The following is a 21,635-nucleotide window of genomic DNA, read 5'->3' as shown; positions in this document are numbered from 1 at the left end:
ACACCGAAATATATTCCAAAAAGTTGTTCATTATTATCCAGTTAACAATGCTTTTGAAAAATGTAACAAAAACGGAAAATATATGGAACACGAAGAGCACACAACCTACTCGAGCAGTATTTCAAGTTGAACTAAAAGGAGTTTGTGGTCAAAGGACATGCTGTAGTCTACATGTTGCTGACGATGTTTTGGCAACAAAGTTGTCGAAACATTACGCCTCGCCTACTTTTTTTAGTGCGCAGACGCTTATTTTATATTTACTTGTGGGTGGAGCCTGATTAAAAGAGTTAATTTAATGATTGGCGAATTAAATCTGACAATTGGTTTTCATATTTCATTTCAATTGATTGTTCATTTTTAAGCTCTGCTTGATAAATTTGTGCACTGGTAGAAAGCAAAGTTCCTAAAAAGTTTTGTATCTTAAATGTGTCACATATTTACGATTGACCAATACGATACGATACAATGCAAACGATCTATGTTATATACATATGTTGTGATCTGCTTATCAGTGTATAAATTTCTATGTTCCAAATATAAGATTTTGGGCTCCGTGGGTTTTTGATGGATTAAATCTGAACTTACCCCAAAAAATTCGACTTTTGCTTTTGCATTGTATCTGTGAGTATGCCAATGTTTCGCCAATAGCATTCAATAGTTTGCTGCATTTAGTTCGAGATAATCTTCCTCAACTAAAAGCTTTGGGCGTTCAGCTCACCGAGCTTAGCTTAAACTATACTACGCATATATTCTATCTATGGCCACTCCTATGAAATTGTCACCCTTGGCTCGTTTACGCCCCACTGAGCGCCGATGAGCGATAGATAGATCGAATCAATTAAATGCAAACTGCCCAAATTAATTGAAAATCAGTCGAAATCTGCGGCACTCTGCAAACGGTCGTGTAGTGTGGTCGAAAAAATAAGGGCTAAACATAATGCTGCATGGCGATCAAGATAAACACAATATGGCAAAACGATCTGGGGGATACTCCCTTAAACGCAGGAACGATCGTTTTGTGGTCGAGCCCATTGTGGGAATAGTGAATCCAGCCTACGAACCCGATCTGGGTGGAGATATATCCTCAAACTGTGACATCAATCGAAAATGGCAAGTATAAAATGCAGCACAGTTTTGGGGATGGGCAAATGTGAAGTCTACGTGTGTGTGTTACGTCGACTGCAAAACTCAATATTCCAAGTTTTATTTTAGACCTTTTTAAGTTAACAAAAAAAAAGGTTTTTAAATTTGTTTGGCGGAATATACTTAAATAATATTTATAATACGTATTAATTATTTATATATTTATTTAATATATTTAATCTACTATTTATTTATTTATAACTTAAACTTAAACTTAACCTAGAAACCCATGACGTGCTTCACCTTCTGCCTCTTAGCGGGCGGGGGAGTATGGTAGTCCTCAATGATAGTATTCTGTCCGGGCAGCAAGATTGAAAACTCGTGCCTAAATGCAGAAGGCGACTCCTTTTTGGGGCTCAGGAGGGGCTGTGCCATGTCCTTATCAGAGTTGGGGGCTGGAATCATAGAGTAGTTCGCTGTGGTGGCGCCATAGATCTTGGGCAGACTTGTTCCAGGAACCATGTCGGGATTTCCCTCTGCCACCTCGTCCTCTGTGGGCTGCCCTGTTTGACTGGGTAATTGGTCCAACCAGTTGGCCATCCGTTGTTCCGGTTTCAGCTCCTTCTCCTTAAATCGCTCTTCAAACATTTCTTTTGTCACGTCTCGTGTGGTATCGTACTCCTCCATATCCCACACGTCCAGCAAACGGATCGACATCATGTCCGTGTAGTGGGACAGCTGGTAAGCGGATTTCTGCCAGGAACCGCGACTGATGCTCTTCTGCTTTTTAGCGTTCCTGTTTCTCGGAGCTTTCTTTTTCGGTTGACGTTTTGGTTTCTGCTTGGTTTTCTTCTTAGATGTTTTCTTATCATTTTTCTTGGATTTCGAAGTATCTTTCTCTGCCTTTTCGGAACCCAGGCTTTCGTCTTCTGAAACATCCGTATCCTCTATTCCATAGTCAATTTCGATCTCTTCTACGATTAAGGGTTTTTCATCAGGTTTTGATCTTTTGGTAGCATCTCGAAAAATCTCTCTTATTTCTGGTATCGACCGCACTTCTGTGCAGCGTATGCTCTGGCGTTGGACGCGTTCATGTACAGCATTGGCAAGGTAGCGAATTGCTTCCGTGGTGTGAAGTCCGGTTCTGATGTCCTGGACGTGCTCATCTTCATCCCTTAGTGTTAATCTTTGGCAGTAAACATCTCCTAAGCTGTTTGTGGTTAGTAGCTGGGCAAAAGCTTCATCACTTGCCTCTTCCAAGCGAAGAAATCGCATTCCTGTCATGCAGCTCGTTACTCGCTCTGCCAGATCAGCATATACATCAACAAATCCTGCCAAGCGAGCATCTATTAATGCTTCTTCCAAGGTTAGCGGCGCAAAGGGTATTGCAGGCGAAAACATTTCATCCACACTTTTAGCCTGAGCTCCTTGCAGCTCACAAATACGGAGATCACTTGGTAAGTGTCCACCCAAAGCAATATATTCACTGTTCTGATGGACGCATGTGTCAATAAAAGTGGGAGGAAAGGTCATCTGATGCGTCCAGGTTACTACAGCTCGATCGGTCAGCTTTTTACCCAAACATCTGATGTCCAAACAGTGCAGCTTGTGGTTACTAGCCACATACAGAAGATTGGGATTCACACTTTTCGCCAAACTGGAAAACCTCTCGCAAGCTTTGGAGTGAACGCTGCTGGCAAAACACGGATTCAGTGACTGATTGCATCGCACATCTACGGTAAGCAAAACAGGCTGTGTTAGGTAGTGAAAGGTGCTACCATCTGCTGGCATTAATTGTGCCCAGGTACTAGTGGTTTGTTTCAGTCCTTTTAGTAAGCAAACATCAAGCTTGGCTATATCCTGTTGTGTCGAAATATCCATGAAGCGTAAGGAGCGATCTTGGCTAGCTAGGGCCAAATTATTGGCATTGGCCAGCGATTGGGCAGCGCTTGTAAATGGAGCTTCCTGACCGCTAAACATGCAATGGCGAATGAGTTCGTAATCTTCCGGATCCTGCTCCTCATTGCGTTTAAGTTGGTATAGGGAAACCTCGTTCAGAAACCGTGCCAGGAACATATGACTACGATTCAAATTGTCCAGTGGCAGAAGTTCAAACACTTCGCTGGAGGCTTCCTCTAACTGAGCCGAATGCAATGGCTGCCAAAACTCCGCCTCACCATAATCTCTGGAAAAGTGTAGGTCTCTAAGCTTGGTTCCACTAACATGCATGGCCAGATGGCCGCCTCCTTCAAACGGCAACGTGTTTAGGTTTCCGCCTGTGTAGTAGTAATCGTAGCTATCTCTGAAGAAGGAATTCTCCTGCCGGGCTATATGCTCAGCCAACTCAAACAGACTTGCACTGTGAACACCTTGCTCCAGCTTTTTTTCGCGCTGTCTCATATTTTTAAACTTTTTATCAAATATTGCCTTTTGAAAATGCAAACTTCGTGTCCATTCGTCGTAGGCGCCTGGCCTTTGGATGCAAGCTTCCTCCCGAGGCGTCTGTCCATCCTTGGCCAGAAAAAGGGGGAGCGGCACTGTCACCGAGCAGTTTGGCAAGTCCTGCTTCCGATTCTCGTCCTCATCGTACAAGATTTGGCCCAACATTCCAGTGTTCAGGCCCGGTTTGGAGAAATGCGGTGCATTCTCCAAAATGCTGCGCAGATGATCTGGCTCATTGTTATCCTCTGCTTCTTGATCCGGCGGAAAATCGTCCTCGGCATCGGATTCATTATCACTAATTTTGACCTGGGCACTGAGTTTGGACAAATTGAGTGCTTTCTGATAGCGTCGCGGCATTTCTGCAATTGGTATGTCGGTAAGTAAGCGGGTTTTAAAAAAGAGTTGTTATTGAACTTGCTAGCTGGTCAATGAGTCCTGAAGCCTGTGAGCCTGGTATTTTCCTTCAGTAATCCAGCTTTACCCGAAAGAAATTAACTGACAAATTGAATTTCCCACAATCAAACTCCAAACGCGTGTGATCTCTGCTTCTTTCTGGCCGCTGAAAACAGCTGTTTAGTGATGGACACTTGTGTCTAACCATTGGAGTTATCGGCTGAAAGCTTGCTGTATTTAATGTTGAATAAAATATTCACAAGTTATTAATAAATAAATAAAAATTATATGTTTATTAATTACTCAAGATTATGTGTATAGATTTTTTGTAATCAACCGATGTTTTTAAAATCTACGATGTATCGTTGGTCAGCGATATTACAGAAATAACGGCCAACATCGATAGCAGCTTTCAGAACATCGATTCTCGATGCATCGATGTGCCTTCACATCACTAGAAAATTTGCTTTGCGCTGCATCGAGACCGAGAATTAAAGACTTGAAAGCAGCTGGAGAAATTACAAGAAATTGATCCCCGACAATTACTGGCAATCGCGAACAGCGGGCGTGTGTGTGTGTGTGCGTGCGCGCGAGAGCGAGAAAATAAGTGAACGAAACAGAACGAGCACTAAAATTACACAAGTTGTAAAAGAAAAGGTGAAGAAAAAAGTTGGTCGAGACCGAATATTGATTTTTTCATAGACAGTGCAGTTAAAACAACGGTCTCTTTTTGTTAATCGAAAAGAAGGCGTTGAGAAAAAGCGGTAGTAGTTTTTATCTCATTTTTGAGGGCTACAGAAGAAGAGAAGAAAAACCCAACGGAAAGCGTCAGGTGAGTTTTTTAAATCCAACCACGCACACACTCACACCTACTCACACACACACTGCGGGCACAATTAACACACATACAAGTGCAAAACAGACAACAAAACAAATGGCAGTTGGAAAGGTGAGAAAGAGAGGGGCGGGTATGGAAGATAACATTAACCAGTTCTAATTCTCTTCCCCTCCCTCTCGCACCGCTGGCATTTGTTTTGTTGCAGTTATCTATTACTCTACCCCTCTCTCTCTCTCTCTCTCTGTCTTATCCTGTCTCTCTCTCTGCGCTCGCCCCCATTAAAAAGAAAAGAAAACACACTGCCTCATCTAAAACTTTTCATTTGCATCCCAGTATCTGTTTTCCAATTAGCACTATTGTATATTTTGCGCACTCTTCTTTTTACTTAGTTAACAGTTAGTTGTTGTATGCATGTTGTTGTCGTCGTTGTTGTTCTTGTTGCTTGCCATATCTGTACTAATTCATCCATTTATATGATGTTCGTTTTTATTCGTTATTCTTTTTTGTGTCTTTTGGCTTTGGTTTCGCTGGATTTTCCTCGCATTTCCTAACTGCTAATTTTTGACAAAACTCAAATGGCTTCTGGCTCTGACGTAATGGACCCCTGCTGCCCTTCCCTTTGCTCCACCTCCACTCCTCCTCCTCTCTCCCTTTTTATCGCTCTCTGTCTCTCTCGGAGCTGGCGCTTTTCCACTCTAAACGACCTCCAGAAAACTTCGCCGCAATCATTTCAGCAGCTGCCACAGTGAAGCCTGTCTGCAGAAAACCCAGTTATGTCAGTGAAAAAGGAGTGCGGTTGCAAGTTTTCCGGGCATTCAAAATCCCAGTTTAATTAAACTTAAAATTTGTATATCTTTTAGAATCAAAGTCCAACTCCCCTTTTGTGAATACTCCTTTGTATTTTGAATCGCAATTAAGCTATATTAGAAATTTAAGCAGCTAGCCAATTTGGAAAATATGAACTTCCAGTTCATTTTCTTGACAATAGTCGACCAATTTTCCAAGATAAACAAAGGCAAAGCGAAATGGAATAATGGGCTGTTCATTAGAAGCGACTTGACTGCTATCTTTAACGACAACCCTAATTGGTTTACCTATTGGCAGTGTTTACTGTTCCTGCAGACATTTGTTATTCGCTGTTTTCTGAAATTTTATTGCTTCTAGCGGCTTTTGGGTGTGGAAATGAATAGGTGGGGACCCAACTTTAACGGCTTTACTGTAACCTGTCGGCGCCATCGCCATGGCCAGTAGTTCGTCTCGTCCTCCTGAGTATCTGAGTTCAGAACCTACATATATGTATCTATATCTGATGTTTAACTTTCCTGCATGTTTAATGCGTAGGTCAGTTTACTCAGAAAGCAAACACAATGAAAAGTTCGTCGCACAAATTGCTTTTGGCGCCTTGTTGCTGCCCCTGTCGGTGTTGTTGTTGTTTTAGTTGTTTTTGCTGCTGTTGTTGGCCACTCAGGTGTTTACCAACTTCCTTGCCACCTTTTCCCTTTTCTGCCCTTGGTCTGCGGCTCTGTTTTTATGTAACTTTCAAATCGATTGCAAACACGTAACAGTAGGGCAACCTGCCCCATAGCCCCGTTGCCCCACCGCCTCACCGCCAACTACCTTGCCACGCCCCCACGCCCAACTGATATTCTCCCATATCCTGCAACAACACTCTGACGTTGAGCGTGTGATTTTGTTCGTTTCGGCTGTACGATTTTTTTCCTGCTGCCCTGCGGCCTGACATAGCGTGACATTTCCTTTATGTGATTTGCTGCCGTTGTCGGTGTCCCATAACCCCTGCCCCCTGCCACGCCCCTCCACCCCTCGTGGAAACATCTTGTCTCTCCGCCCCCCACAAAGAACATTTGAATAATTTCTGTTTTGCAAATTTGTCCCCACCGGAGGCGATATCCTTGAAAGACTCGGACAAATTGCAGTCAATACCAATAGTTGAGCAAGTATTTTTAGAGGCAGAAAGGAACTTGTTGTTAGCCACCTGCCAAGAAAATCGAAGACTCCAACTACAAAGCTCTCAAATCAGTTTAAACAAGTAAGAGTTTTCATTCCCAATATATTCTTTGTCACACTTCAAAGGATCATAAAATGGTTATGTAAATCACTTTGCTGCTCAGGAAAATCGTAATTATTTAGGCTTTTGAGTCGGTAAATCCAAAGTAGCATTCAATCCCAATCAAGTACACAGTTCAGCAGTAGATTGAGTTCAGATTGTTGTCTTGAGCTCGGTTTGTTGTTGCCTGTTGACCTGCCAACGGTTGCCGTGGGCGACCTGCCAAATTGTCGATATTCCGTGCGCTCCTTTCGCTCCGGCCGGAAAAGCCAGTGGGTGGAAAGAGTGGGGAAAAGTCAGGGCACGTCGTTCGCCTGTCGCCATCCCACTCTAGCCAATTGCTAATTTCAGTGGCTCCACACTGCTCGCACCTCAAGCTCCTGTACACTCTTCACGTGCAATCGCAATTATGAATAATTCGCCATAAATGGCACACGCTGGGCTGCAATTATTGGAATTGAAGTGGCCCAGATGCCGTTGATAAATCGCTTGCCACGCAATACCCTGTAGTAATTCCAGCTACATTATAACTACATATCGGCGCCTATATACATATATCGGAATATGGCGCTAGGCCCATTATATATATTATATATACCATTTCGTGTGGTCGAGGTGAAAAGTGCAAGCGCAACTTTATCAGCGCCCATAAATCGAGCAGCAAAAGGTCAAAGTTGAGCTAGACTAACAGCTTTTTTCAGTGCGGAGGATGGCGTTGGAATTTCCGAGTGCCAATGTACTTGGTTACTTTAAATGCGGTGTCATTTGTGTTGTGGCTTTTCGAGTAACACTAGGGCAATAAATCATGGTGGCTTGGTGTGACTTTTCATTGGACCAAGCTGTAAATATGGCTAATAAAGCAGTTAACTACGCCATAAAAAGTTTGTAATATTTAAAAAGCTAAATTCAAGCTTGGACTTTCTTATACAAATTGATAAAAGAACGGCTTTGTTCGATTTCACTGCACCAACTATTTAACTTACTTATCTTTATAACCAATGATGAGATGTTGCTAAATATATCGGAGAGTCAAGAACCTTGGTTGAATCGCAGATACGCGATAAGATAGCAGGAAACCAGCATCGTTCCATTTTCAAGTCGTGACTTGCCTCTTTGTTCATTTTACATCGTGATTTTATGGCCAAAGTTTCAATTTGAATGGCTTAATTATGCAGTTATTATTGCAGCTAAATGAGCAATAAAATACTCAAGTCGTTGTCTTAGAATAATAATGCTCTAGAGCGTCCCTGGCTCCGCATCAAAATCCTCCGCCTTGTACACACATTTTGCTGTATGTTTTCCCTGGAGTCGGATTCATCATACGCACTGAGGTCCCAACTTGGAAATGAATTCAAATTGCTTGGCTTGACTGGGTTCTAAAACCTAAGACGCAAAAAATAGTAGTAGCCATAACGAGTTTTGTTTTGTTTGCTGCTTGAACTTATACACTTACCCAATGACCAGTACATAACATGTATATATTATTATTATCTGTATTCTGGGGCTGCGTCATAGCATTTGGAGTGGGTGAAGCGTTTGCAAATGCTTTGTTGCTGTCCGGTGATTATTAGTTGATAAATTCGAGCCGCATGACGCACTTAATCAGTGCCAAAAAAAAACAAATAAAACAAAAAGAACTACATGACAAATGAAAATAGGAAGAAAACATGGTTTGGCCTCCCGGGGATGTGTGAAATTTTCATGCCTCCGTTCCACTTTGGCTGCAAGCCAGGGCACGTGGAGAGCAGGCCTCAACCCTTGGCCCAAACTGGGTTAATGTAATGCATATGTGCTACATTGGCGACGAAGGAGATGGGAATGGTCCGGTGGTTGCTGCAGTCTCTCTATGCCCCAATCCCCACATCTGACAACCCCACATCGCCCTTCTCTCGCGGCTTGGCCTGCATATTTTGTTTCAAGTACGAGCATTGACGCCCCAGCCCCAGCTCAGTGCTGCCCCACTGTCGAGCTTGGATGATGATGGCAGATAGAGGTTGCAGGTCTTGACTTTCGGTAGATTTTTAAGGTGCACCAGACTCTGATTAATTATGCTTATTTTAAGTGCACTCAGTGGCTTGTGATTTTTAAATATTTTTATCAACTCGATGTTGAATAGACAATGTTTAATATATATGCGATGCCAATGCGTTGCTTTGATTTACTTATACAAATAAGGTTGTGGCATTTATAATATTTAAGAACAAAAATAGGGTATTGGATTTCCCAATACATTTTTATTTGGCCCTGGCTTTTTGTCGCTGTTTATTAACCAGTTTACATGTTGATGGCTTTGGCGTATGACTTTAGGCGTAACTAATTGAATTTTGGTGTTGGCTTCGTCAAAGCGAGGCCCCACTGTAGTGGCTTGCTGCTTCTTTAGCAATGTCAATCATTTGGTACTGTGGTCCCCCGCAAATCCGGCTTTTGTGTGACTCAATCTCATCATCATTCTATTTGCTTTTGTTATTATAATTTGATTTTCTTTGTTTTCTTATGTGATTTATGTTTTGTGACGTTGTGATGCCGCTGCTGCGCTGCTGCTGCCCCCAAAAAAAACAAAAAACCAAAAAATAAATATATGAATATTCGAATATCAACGAAATGCCCATTGTATTTGTCTGTCTGTCTGCCGGCTATAACATTACACACCGCGACGCTGATGAATCAAAAGCCTTGTTTATACAAAACTCGAACCGAAACGCACCAATACACACCGACACTTGCATGCACTGTGGAACCACTCAGTTCTTACTATCAGAAAAGAAACAAAAAACAAAACCAAAACCAAAGCACACCAGGCTAAGTACTTCAACACGAAATTCAAGTAAAAGCCGAAAGATAACTAAGCCGGTTAACAAATAAATCTGAAATCAAACGAAAGATCAAAAAAGCAAAAAGCATGCCACAGTCAGAAGGCGGCTATGTATCGCTGCCGGCCGTCAATGGCAATGGCAATAGCAATGGCGGTGCCATCTATCAGTCGACCACAGAGCCCACGGCCCCGCCCTCCGTCTTTGCGAGCGTGAAGCGGGCCATTGGCCAGGCCATCAAGTCCTCGCCCACCGACAGCGAGGAGCTGCTCCGCTCAGAGCGCCTGCCGGTCATCGTCGGCGGCTCCAGGTAAGTCCATCCACCCGGGATTTCTGCCACCTCCAGCCGCCTCCTTTCTTCGGGCGACGCGACGGTGAGCTCTCCGCCAATCACTCTTAATCACCCACCACCACCACTTGGCCCGACATCTATTGCCCCCTCTTAAGCACGGACACCCCACACCACACCACACTGAACAACGCACCACTCACACCACTGAATCATTAACCACTGAGTGACCCACTCGCAGCTGCACAGAGAACAAAACGCACAAAGTTCTGGAGATCAATTCATGCAGAAATATTTATTCATTTATCTGGAATATAAATAAAAAGTATAAAAAATAAACTGTAAACTGGTCTTTAATAAAAGTCCTCCTTTAAGTTTACGAACTGATATATTTGGATCTGTTAAAAATATTTTACCAGTAAATGCTTATCTGAAAGCAAATTCCCACAGCAAATAGCACATCCGTTGCAATTTAATTGAAATTTATTACTCGGAAATCTTTTGGATTACTTTATCACTAATTTTCCACAAACTAGATTGTATCTATATGCCGTGTTCTCTGTGTAGCTCAGTTAAACATCGAACATCAAAGCTCGATTTTGCCTTTGCCACCTGACTTCCCATAACCCCTAAAGCTTAATTGCGATTGCATGTCGGCCCAAAATGTTTGGTTTTTGCTTTTCTTGCTTTTGATTGTTTGTGGTTGTTGCCAATGTTGTTGTTATAATTCTCTTCATTTTCCAAGGCACCTTGCATTATTTTATTGCAATTATTTGGCCAGCAGAAGGAAGAACTAATTGTATATATTTGATGTAAATCAAAGACCTTTCGCATAGCTCACAGTCTCAATTACATCATCATCAGCATCACCATCTAGCGAAAAGTGTACACAGCTTACTGCTCAAAGGAACTTCTTAATTAAACCTTTATTAGATCAGACAGACACACTTTAAAATGGAATCCATAAAAGTAGGGCATTTTGAAAGGGTCTAGGCCCCAAGAGAAGACTGTCGGAAATTCAACTTCGTTTCTGGTTAGCCATGGCCCAAGGTCAAACTGCAGTTTGCAGTTGCAGCAGTTTTGTCAATACAACAATCCCGAGAGCACAGCAAACAAGAGCTCAGAAAATAAACTGAACTCTTGAGTCGCCGCGTTTAGTTTGGGTTTAGTTGGCTGCCGGTTGCGACCCACATTCCTTTTATTTTTGCGGTCACTCTTGAAATTATTCATACTCGCGTTAGAGTACACAATTCACGATTATTCACGACTACTGGCGATCTCAAGTGGCCTTAATTAGTACTTCCGCAGCCACTGGCATCGCTCGTAAGTGATTTGGTCCACTTAATGTGCGACTTCAGACCTCAGATCGCACTCTCTGTTTGCATTCCTTCAGCCAAGTGCATTGCACTTGGTCCCTGGCCTGGAGTTAACCGATACCGAGCAGTTCTAACCGGTTGGTTGGTCGGTACCGGTTTAAGCTGGAGATTCGAGGAAATTGAAAAAGAAAGTACAGCAAGCGTATGCAAACAGCTGATTAAACACAAGTAATCCGCCTGTGCTTCAACAATTCAATTCAATTATTTACTCGCACGCGGAGTCTTTTGCGTGCTGTCCCACAAATTGATTGTTCAGATTAATAATGGATGTACAGGGAAATGAAAGGCTTACGCCTGTAGTTACTTATAATAATGATACTTTAAACTAAGAAGCCGAATCTCAGAAAGTTGCCTAATTCAAGAGCTAGTCAGGCCCTTTCGTAAGCTTTATCTTAAGAATTTATGGTAATTATAGTTATCCCTCGGCACGTCCATTTTTCTGCTTATGCAATTACCCTCTCTGGCTCAATCACGTAACCAATTAAAGGTGATAATAAAGACGGCCATGACCCCAACTATTCATATATATATACTATATATTAGTGTGTACATAATGTGTGAGGATAATGAACTCTCATCCCTCACCTGAGTGTTCCACCCACACCGCCAGCATTAACTAATTGAGTTCGGTCCCTGCAGTAAAAGTTTTTGTTATCCCAAGAAGGAGAGGGTGAAGGTAAACAAAAGTTTCCAAGCTTTTCCTGTTTTACAGGGGAGACGACGTGTAAAGGAGAGGAAAGTCAAATTAGTATGCCAGCTGGTCGCATTTTCCTGGCGCCACTTGTTTGTCGCTAGCCATTTTCATACATCGCTAACATCCATCGACATTTACCCCGAATGACATTGCGTGACTCATTCGCTTACGTTTTACGTAAAGAACCCGAGACCTTGACGAGAATTTCCCCCGCTTCATTCATCCAGCCAAACAAACAAGTTTACTCCTCCGCTCTTCTTCCACTGCTACTCTATGTCTGCTTTACTACTACTTCACGCCCGTCCTGTGAATATATACTCTTAAGATATCCAACTCCAATTCCAATTTCCTTCGAGTCCACAAGAAAATATGAAAACATATACGGTGAAAGTTTTTAGCCGATTTGGAACAGAGTCTGCCAGAAACTTGCCTCGATTTTTGCGTTCCTTTTGGTTATTCTTTGCTTGCATGCTCATAGAATCTCTTTCAGAGACCGCGACAAATCCGGTAAGACACTGACCACCAAGATGCCGTCAGCTCCAACACACACTGCCGAGGAGGCACACCTGCTGGGGTAAGCAAAATGACAAAAAAAGAAAACGAAACCAATTCTATACTGATACTCCCAGGGTATTGTGTAATTAGGCCCCCCAAAATTTCCGAACCATCCGAATGTATGTAAGATATATATGCAAGAACACTGAAAACACCCAAAACACTATCACAACACACAAGTTTAGAGTTTTTCGTTTGAATTTATTTCCTGTTCTCTTTGTTCATTAACCCTTCACATAGTTTTTGATTTACGAGTAAAAGTATTGTTAAGAAACAACCATTAGTTCGTAAGTACTTACTTGCCTAGACTTGAGTTTAACAACTAAACCCTGTAAAAGCATCCCAAATAGTTCTATCTCTCCGAATGTTTATTAACCGATAACTTACGTCTTTGATTTATTTGAGTTTTGCATACATATGAAACCATACCTAGAGTAGAGGAGAGCAGCCATAGCATGCCTGCCATATGTATACACCCCCAGTTCAGTAGCCTGTTAGCCTCTAGATGAGATCCGGAACGAGGATGCATATCCCTCGACACAAAGACACAAAAACTCACAGGATGCCAGTCTATGAACAGCTACCCAGCTGCTGCTGCTGCTGCTGCTGCCACTGCCGCTCAAAAATCCCAGCAAAAAACAGTTTGCATCAGGGATTACAAAGCCACATGATACTAACTCACAATTTTTTTTTTATCCATTTAAACAGCACCATGCCCGTTGATCCCATGGATGATATCGAACTGCGCTCCGTGCAGCTGCAATTCCCCAATGCACGCGGCTCCATCCTGGAGGCCTGCGAACAGCGACGCGTGCCCACAGACAAGGGCGATGTCCACGTGGCCATACAGGGCGATACGGCCAAGCCGGCCATCATCACCTACCACGATTTGGGCCTCAACTGTGAGTAATTAATACTAGTACTAGTTTTGCCAATTACTAATCCGTATAACTCTTCAATTACAGACGCCACCAGCTTTGCTGGCTTCTTCAACTTTCCAGTGATGCGAGGTCTGCTGGAGAACTTCTGTGTTTACCATGTGACTGCTCCCGGCCAGGAGGAGGGTGCACCCACTTTGCCAGAGGAGTAAGAATTGATTGCTTACCGCGTAATTTCTTGTCAGTTATCCGAATATCAATATCAATAGTTAAGAATAGAACATTTATAAATAATCCAAATTGAAAGAAATAGTTACAGCGTATTAATATACGTCTAATATACCAAAATAGCAAACCAAATTCATAATAATTATTCTCTTCACTTACAGTTACGTATATCCGACCATGGATGATCTGGCCGCCCAGCTGCTTTTCGTGCTATCCCACTTTGGCCTGAAGTCGGTGATTGGTTTCGGCGTTGGCGCCGGGGCAAATATTCTGGCCCGTTTCGCTCACTCGCATCCGGACAAGGTGGGCGCCCTGTGCCTGATCAACTGCGTGTCCACGCAGTCGGGCTGGATCGAGTGGGGCTACCAGAGCTTTAATGCGCGCTTCTTGCGCACCAAGGGCATGACACAGGGCGTGATCGATTATCTGATGTGGCACCACTTTGGACGCAATCCCGAGGAGCGCAATCACGACCTGGTGCAGATGTACAAGCAGCACTTCGAGCGTGGCGTTAATCCGACCAATCTGGCCATGCTGATCAACGCGTACATCCATCGCAACGACCTGCACCTGGCGCGTACTCCGCCAGGAACTCCGGGCAGTGAAACGGCGGCCACTACGCTGAAGATGCCGGTGATCAATATCACGGGCTCGCTCTCGCCGCACGTGGACGACACGGTGACCTTCAATGGCCGTCTAGACCCCACAAACTCATCCTGGATGAAGGTTCTTAGAAATTTTAACACGCATACATGTGCGGTTGGGATATGAGCTATATTCAGACCGTATATATATGTATTCCAATTAAGTTCCGTTCGATTTTAATGAGCTTGTTTTAACACCAACAGATTTCCGATTGCGCTTTGGTGCTGGAGGAGCAGCCGGCCAAGCTGGCCGAGGCCTTCCGGCTCTTCTTGCAGGGCGAGGGCTACGGTAAGTGTTAGAACACCGCACACACCACCACCAAGAACCACCACAGCAACAAAAACAACTAGAACTACAGCAACATCAAATGCTACAACAACTGAACAACCTCAGCAATCTCTGATACAATCTCAATCTACTACTGTACCCACTCTATCTATTCCTTCTATTAACCCGCAACTACCTTAACTACCTTTACTACTTAACTACCTACCACCTAACTGTCTTAGTCAAGTACTTCAGACCCGGCGACTGGGATGGCACTCAGTTGAGCAGCTTCATCTAGAAGTCCCTTCCGTTTGGAGCAAGATATCCCCTCCATAGATTCAGTTCAGTTCAGTTCGGTTCAGTTCAGCTCAGTTTCCCCTCAGGAGATGCCCCCCTAGCTTAGCCCCTGATTTCTCTGCGGAGACCACACGCACACACAAAGCACACAAACGACCCAGACCCAACCTGATTTTAGTCTAAACGAAAATCTTTGAGAATCAAAAGCTTTTTGAGAGATGCATTGAAACGAAACCAAAAAACTATTGTGCAAAATTGTATATTTACAAATTGGTTAGATATAAATCTAAATAAAACAAACAAAATTAACATTGATCGTTCAAAAATATGTTAATAATAAACCAAAGTATTTGTACGCAAACAAAGTATTTCCAAATAAATCGAAAAGTTGTTGAAAATCAAGCGTTTACTTTTTACACATATATATTTAACCACTTTCAAACCCAAACCTAATTCCCCATATAGTTAGGACCCGAAAGATTATACACAATTTCGCATCCACGACAAGAAAAGATATTCAAGATGTTCATTACTTTGTTTTTCATTTCTTTTTCCTTTCTCCAAAACTGCTTGTTTTTGCTAAACCAACATACAAAACAAAAAATAAAAAAATATATATATAAAAAAAAAAATTATATGAAAAACAAACGAACAACACGCAACATGAATCCAACTAAAAAAAAAATATACAAACAAAATCTTTCACACGAAATTGCAACTTCAAACGATCAAAAATCCCAAAATCCGCACCCCATAATTCCATAAACCTTCATTCGATTTCATGGTCTATGCAATCCAATCCATCGACTTGGTCTCTGCTGCATTCACCAAACGACCTTCCCGTTCTGTTTGAATTCAAACTCTGATTAACTGATTTTCTTTTCGTTTCGAAATTGGTTTTCCAAATCCACCTCAACTCGAAATGTTCAACCAATAACTAATAAACTAATGCAACTGCGCGTTCTCTATAATTGCAACAACAAACTAAATATAATAATCGTGTATATGGTATGTATATTTGTACACAATCATATTCGCACCTGTGACCTGTGTAGTGTCCGAGAAACCTCAGTAGGATGATCTCCCGGAGCACCAAGCAGTAATATACCCAACAAAATTGCAAGAAAAAAAAACAAACAAACCCGAAATCTAGTTGGAATGCATTTAGCTAATTAATTAATAAAATAATTCAAATTAACATTATATACAAATATATAGGCAATGTAGAGCTTAAAAACACACACACCCACACACACCGCTAGTCCAGTTTCTTTCGATATTTTAAGGTGTTTTAACGAGCAAATTAAAATATAAAAAACTATTTATTATTTATTTTATTTTTCTTTTAATGAAACTTGGCTTACTAATTTTCTGACTTAACCCTCGACACCTTAAGATTTAGAGAGCTGAATAGTGAAAATGACTTACACTAGCCTGCATATACGTAGATTTGCTTCTGAGTACAGTGCAACCTCGATAGCTGGGCAATTGATGCGCTTTCGCTTTTCCAACGCTCTTTGATTTTCTCCTCCACAAAAACACACACACCTTTCGCACACGCCTTTTGTTTCGAATGACTCTTTCATTTATTTGACCTATCATTTTGTTTTATTTATTTACACGCAAATTGAAAACAAATTAAACAACAACAATATCGACAACATCGAATACTATTACCACAACAACCACAAACAATTGAACATTGAATTTCGAAAACCCCATAAGCTGTTGGCACACTGCAAAAGTTGGCGCGCAAAATCTCAACGGTCAGCCGGAGCAGTTCCACGCAAATTGAGCTCACTGTACAGTGAACGGCGGCGGCGGAGCAAAACCAAGAGAGCGAATGGAGAGAGCAACAGCAGTGGCAGCGACCGTGGCAGCAGCATCGGCAGAAGCAGCAGCATCGACGGCACAGCCCCCCCAATTCTGTGGGGCAGAGTGAGAAAGAGAGATAGCAATTGGATAATCACCCCACAAAACAAACAAAAATTAGAACAAAAACCACTTTATAAAAAAAAATGGTTTACAGCTTTGCTTTTAAGGGCAAAATAATCTTGCTTCGGTTTCTCCACTTCTGTGATTTGCGTTGAAATTTATTGTTGCTCTTTTGTTTATGTTAAATACGTTTAGTTTCGTAATTAATGCGATTTTTAGTTAGTAAGCTAATAAGTGGAAAGTGGCAAGTGATTAGTTTCCATTTCGTTTGTTGTCTACATAAATAAATGCATTGCATATATGTACTTTTACATATAGCCTTTCGTTGTGTCACCCCCCTTTTCTCCCACCTGCCTTAAAAGTCGGGCTGCTTTCACCATCCACACAACACGGCTTAAATGTACGAGAGCAATAAGTTGATACACTCTATACAAATATACATACATGACAACGCTATTATATACAAATTACATACACTAACCATTACTCAAGTCGAGAAAAACGATAAACGAAACGAAAATTGAAAGTGTAAGCTTTTGTTGTATATTTGAGAATTCTAAATAAACGAACAACGTGAATTTCGAACTGTAACGGTGCGGCCAGAATGATATACTTCTCCGATATATAACCTATATACCATTTGAGTATATCTGGCGTTAGTGGTCTTCTGGCCACTGGGAGTCGCGTCTCTTTCCCACAGCAGCAGCATCGTCGTCACAGCAGCAACATCCCATCCCAGCAACGGGGGCCATCGCATCGCATCGCATCGATCCGCTCATCGACCATCGCGATATCTCAGCCCAGCTTCCTACCCTACCCCCTCCATCTCGTCCATCAACTAGAACAACAACAAACAACAATAATGATAATAATTATAATTATAATAATAATAGAACAACAGCAGCAGCAGAATGTCGCCGCTTTCATCTCGAATCATGCAAAATGCACCAGACACACATTACATGCAGATACAGATACACTTGCAGCTGCGGTTAAAATAATGATAAACGTTAAATAAGTGTGTTTTACGTCGTTTTTATAGTTATAGCAGACTTAGGATGGTTTTTCAGTGTATGATGAACTGACTGATAAAAGTAAATTTAAAATGAATTATGATCATTAACATCATTATGATATTAACATATTTATAGTTATTTATACAATGGGCGTAAGGCCGTAACTTCTATTCAAAATTGAAGAGTATCTCAAGGATTCGAAGACTTTATTTTGATCGCAGCCCTGCAAACGTACAGACATCACCACACGTACACGTACATTTCAAAAACAGCAGGCAAGCCTTTTAGAAAGTGTATAAAGAAAAACACCCATCAAGAACAAGAACCAACAACTTACATGTTATCAAGTGACATAACGTAAATAACAATAGCCAAACTACTACTACCTTCCCCCCAAAAAAAACCAACAACAACCACTTATAAAACTGCAACAGCAACGCCGCTGTCCACGCCAGCGAGTTCGCCCTGTGGAACTAAATACCACACCTACTCCTCCATCTTCTTTGCCAACTTCCGGGAGCAGCAGCAGCAGGCGATGGAGGAGCGCGAGCGTGAGCGGGAAAGGGAGCGGGATCGCCAGCGGCAGCTCAGCCTCCGGGTGGGCAATCGCCTCCGGGAGACGGCCATCAATTGCACCAACACGAACACGAACAGCAACCGCATCACCGCCGGTGTCCAGGGGGATAATAATAATGCGGATGGGGACGATCTGGATCTGGATGTGGAGAATGGAAACGGATGTGCCAGCGGCAGCGGAACAGGAACCGGAACCGGAAATGGCAACCGAGCATACGTGACCACGGACACGTCGGGCACCCTTTACTACGGCACCCAGAGCAACAAGATACGCATCACAGAGAACCCACTGCCCGAGCCGGTCAGCTCTTAGATTGTTACTGCGCAGAGCCACAGAGCCACATAATCTCCAAAAAGACACCTTGTTATTGTTGTTACCACACACTGAGAAAAAAATAATGCAGCAGCAGCAGCCAAGTCAAGCGAAGCTTTCAGCCGTGCTCCAAGAGACACAAAGCCACAGAAACTCAAAGAAAATAATAATGTTATTGTAATACAAGCAACTCACACACCGCTAGGAAAAGAATGCGAATGCAATAATTAACCACCAAATGAGAACCCATTGATTGATTGATTGATTGATTGCGTTTCCCTATGGTTTTCGAGATGCGGAGAGATATTTGTAATTTACACTTTGTGCCTGAGCGTAACGTAACGAACATACACGTATATATATCAAGCCAGATCGGTTGAGATCAGCAACTGCAGTTTAGTTTTCTATGCCCAATTGGTTATATGGTTTTTTTTTTTTGGAGTGCAACACATATTTTATGACGAGCTTGCTTAGTTGTTGTAATCCGAACAATATACAAAATATATACAATATACATATATATGTGTATACAGACGACACAAGAACAAAAACTAAAAACTAACGAGCATTTTCGCTTAATGTTAAAACCCAAAACAAATCCAACTGTTAACTTAATCCCAAAAATAACAATGTAGCATATCAAATAACAAACAAAAAATCTCTCAAAATTACGTATATACTTATACAAAACCCTAGATAAATCGTAGACAATTGCGAATTGCGAGTAACTTCAAACAAAATTCTGTTCACAATGAATGAAGAATAAACCCTAGACACAGGACACTGTCACAAAAACAAAACACACACACACGATATGAATATAGAATACATACATATAATATATATAAATAATGACAACTTTTTGCAATAACTTCGAATTCAATTCAATAAAAGTTTTAGAAGCTTGAGCTGACTATTTCTTCTACTTCGGTTGCAGCATTTCACTGATCCTTCGTAGGGTCTCCTCGCGATCTCGACGCATTAAATCGGATACTTGTTCCAGAAACTGATGCTGCTGCTCGCGTTGCTGCCGCAGAAAGCTCTCGTTGGTGGTTTTGATCTGCGCAAGCAACTGCTTTTGACCTTCCATGATGGCAGTGAGTGCTTCAATGGGCGTTGGTTCAGCCTCCATCTGTATGGCGTCCTCATAGTCCTCGCTATCGGCAGCCGCTCTTAAGAGATCGCAGGTGGAGCTGGAGTCTTCACTGTCACTCGCCAGCGGAACGCTTGTTTTGCCTGGCGGCTTGGGAATTGACGGTTGGCTGCTGCGAATGGGCCTGGAAATAGCACTTTTCTTGTTTTCCCGCGGTGCCTGAATCAGTTCATCGAAGAGCTCAAAGTGGCGAGGCAGAATGCGTACATTATCTAGCCCGTGCTCCTTGGCCTCTCGGTGACGCTTGCAGAGTAGTCTCAGCTTATTGCGCAGCTGGTGGGGAGTCCGTTTGATGGCCTGCTTAGCCAAGATGTTGGAAATGTGCACCAGCGTCTGGAAGTTGCGCTTCCGGGAACCATCCAAGGCGCGGAAGAAACCATTGTCCCGTATAATGAGTAGAAACGAATCGACCTCTTCGTCCGTCCAAAAGTGCGCTAGGAAAGGAGGTGATTTCATTAAGTATGGAATGGGCAGTACCAAAAGAAACTATCATCACTACCTCCGCTTCTCTGTGATGCATCACCGTCGTCCTCATCGCTGTCGTTAAAATCACTATCGCTTGCGCTGCTAAGATGGGCTTCCGCTTCAGCCTCTGCGGCCGCCTCCTCATCAGTGGGATCCAGGACCAGTCGCATCGCCTCAAAGTGTTCGAACGTTTCTCCCGTGCCGTTTTTGGTCTTGTTGTACAATCGCCGCAGCTGCTGGAACTTGATGCGCAGCTTCTCCGCACCCTTGTGGCAGTTGCGTTTTGCCATCTCTTTGGCCAGCAGCTTGAAGACCTTGGCATTGCGCTTTTGCAGCAAAGCGGTCCGCAGACCAAGAGTGTGGATCAGTTCGAGGAGGAGGTCCACTTCGCCCTCTGCCCACTTGCAGCGGGCAACGATGTTAATGGAAGAGCCAGAGGCATCCAAAGCATCTGCGAAGTAGAGTTCCATTATTTCGTGGTCAAATGCATGCTTCGCTAGTGGCACCTACCGTCTCCTTCGGTTTCCGAGATCATACCGGACTGGTCCTCGTCGGCCTCCGCATCGGTGTCACTCTCTAGCACCTCATCCTCCAGATCAGATACATCTTCTCCCTGCATCAGTTCGTGGACCGCCTCAAAATGCTCGAACGGCTCGCCGCCATTCCGCGCCCTTGCATACTGACGCCGCATCTGATGGAACTTCGCTCTCAGATGCTTTGGACTCTTGGGGCAGTGGCGTCTGGCCATTTCCCTGGACACCATCCGAAACACCTTTGCATTGCTCCTCGCCCTCCGCAGTGCAGCTTGCAGTTTCAGTTGGTGGATGATTCCCACAAAGGTCTCCACCTCTGCGCCCGTCCACTTGCAACGGTTGGCTTTTCCAGAACTGTTTTCCGACACCGATTGATTCGCATTTCCCAGATCTGATACGAAAAATCGGGATTGATATAAATAAGGATCGAATCGGAGGGCGCAGCTTACCCACTCATAAGGTGTGCGTATTTCTGCTCTGTCTCGTGGTCGTGCTCATCGTTGCCATTGAAGAGCGAGAATTTGCTCATTTTCAAATGTTATTGCTCAAAATTCGCAATGCAAGTAATAAATATATTTTTGCTTACTCAAATCATAACAATAACAAGACTGTCATCGATATTAGAACGCGTTGAGGCAGCTATCGTTATCGGCATCGATGTGACCGTACCATAATTCCACTTGAATGTTAATTACATGTATGAAAAAATTTATGATGTAGATATAGTCTACAATCTACAAGAAGAAAGGATATCCATGCAGTAAAAACAAAACCATGATATTGA

At 42.8% G+C, this 21,635-nt stretch overlaps 4 protein-coding genes across 16 annotated transcripts; 2 read left to right on the top strand and 2 right to left on the bottom strand.

The window, feature by feature from the left end:
- Window positions 1-857: 857 nt before the first annotated feature.
- LOC120321043 lies at window positions 858-1,120 on the top strand. The gene has a single exon (XM_039372308.2). It carries the CDS (start codon window positions 938-940, stop codon window positions 1,118-1,120), a length of 183 nt encoding a protein of 60 aa, XP_039228242.1. The 5' UTR covers window positions 858-937.
- A 44-nt stretch (window positions 1,121-1,164) lies between these two features.
- Window positions 1,165-4,094, bottom strand: LOC6530618. The gene is made up of 2 exons (XM_002091495.4): window positions 3,944-4,094; window positions 1,165-3,884 (listed from the first exon to the last, which is right to left on the bottom strand). The coding sequence occupies exon 2, from the start codon at window positions 3,880-3,882 to the stop codon at window positions 1,363-1,365; it is 2,520 nt and encodes an 839-aa protein (XP_002091531.1). The 5' UTR covers window positions 3,883-3,884; window positions 3,944-4,094; the 3' UTR covers window positions 1,165-1,362.
- A 274-nt stretch (window positions 4,095-4,368) lies between these two features.
- On the top strand, window positions 4,369-19,608 carry LOC6530617 (protein NDRG3). 13 transcript variants are annotated; one of them, XM_039372303.1, is made up of 8 exons: window positions 4,369-4,750; window positions 9,493-9,941; window positions 12,469-12,564; window positions 13,254-13,447; window positions 13,511-13,631; window positions 13,813-14,377; window positions 14,500-14,584; window positions 18,246-19,608. In XM_039372303.1, exons 2-8 carry the CDS (start codon window positions 9,721-9,723, stop codon window positions 18,698-18,700), a joined length of 1,737 nt encoding a protein of 578 aa, XP_039228237.1. In that variant the 5' UTR covers window positions 4,369-4,750; window positions 9,493-9,720; the 3' UTR covers window positions 18,701-19,608. The 13 variants fall into 13 exon arrangements, with proteins under 13 accessions (XP_039228237.1, XP_015051892.1, XP_039228238.1 ...); XM_015196406.2 differs by having other exon boundaries at window positions 4,370-4,750; window positions 12,481-12,564; XM_039372304.1 differs by lacking the exon at window positions 18,246-19,608 and adding an exon at window positions 16,586-17,386 and having other exon boundaries at window positions 4,370-4,750.
- On the bottom strand, window positions 19,110-21,477 carry LOC6530615. The gene is made up of 4 exons (XM_002091492.4): window positions 21,305-21,477; window positions 20,829-21,242; window positions 20,353-20,769; window positions 19,110-20,287 (listed from the first exon to the last, which is right to left on the bottom strand). The coding sequence occupies exons 1-4, from the start codon at window positions 21,378-21,380 to the stop codon at window positions 19,623-19,625; spliced, it is 1,572 nt and encodes a 523-aa protein (XP_002091528.1). The 5' UTR covers window positions 21,381-21,477; the 3' UTR covers window positions 19,110-19,622.
- Between the last annotated feature and the right edge of the window lie 158 nt (window positions 21,478-21,635).

The sequence above is a fragment of the Drosophila yakuba genome, chromosome 2R (assembly GCF_016746365.2).
Source record: "Drosophila yakuba strain Tai18E2 chromosome 2R, Prin_Dyak_Tai18E2_2.1, whole genome shotgun sequence".
In the NCBI taxonomy this organism is placed as follows: Eukaryota; Metazoa; Arthropoda; class Insecta; order Diptera; family Drosophilidae; genus Drosophila; species Drosophila yakuba.
The sequence above is the reverse complement of the archived record's forward strand: the minus strand, read 5'-3'. Positions and strand labels throughout refer to the sequence as shown.

What these genes read in the sequence shown, in the direction of transcription:
- LOC120321043 (XM_039372308.2), top strand. Translation starts at nt 938, where the DNA reads ATGCTGCATGGCGATCAAGATAAACACAATATGGCAAAACGATCTGGG.
- LOC6530618 (XM_002091495.4), bottom strand. Translation starts at nt 3,882, where the DNA reads ATGCCGCGACGCTATCAGAAAGCACTCAATTTGTCCAAACTCAGTGCC.
- LOC6530617 (XM_039372303.1), top strand. Translation starts at nt 9,721, where the DNA reads ATGCCACAGTCAGAAGGCGGCTATGTATCGCTGCCGGCCGTCAATGGC. An exon ending in GCACCCACTTTGCCAGAGGA is followed by an intron (nt 13,632 to 13,812) that starts GTAAGAATTGAT and finishes CTTCACTTACAG; the next exon opens with TTACGTATATCCGACCATGG. An exon ending in CAAACTCATCCTGGATGAAG is followed by an intron (nt 14,378 to 14,499) that starts GTTCTTAGAAAT and finishes TAACACCAACAG; the next exon opens with ATTTCCGATTGCGCTTTGGT.
- LOC6530615 (XM_002091492.4), bottom strand. Translation starts at nt 21,380, where the DNA reads ATGAGCAAATTCTCGCTCTTCAATGGCAACGATGAGCACGACCACGAG. An exon ending in GAAATACGCACACCTTATGA is followed by an intron (nt 21,243 to 21,304) that starts GTGGGTAAGCTG and finishes TTTTCGTATCAG; the next exon opens with ATCTGGGAAATGCGAATCAA. An exon ending in CTCGGAAACCGAAGGAGACG is followed by an intron (nt 20,770 to 20,828) that starts GTAGGTGCCACT and finishes TCTACTTCGCAG; the next exon opens with ATGCTTTGGATGCCTCTGGC.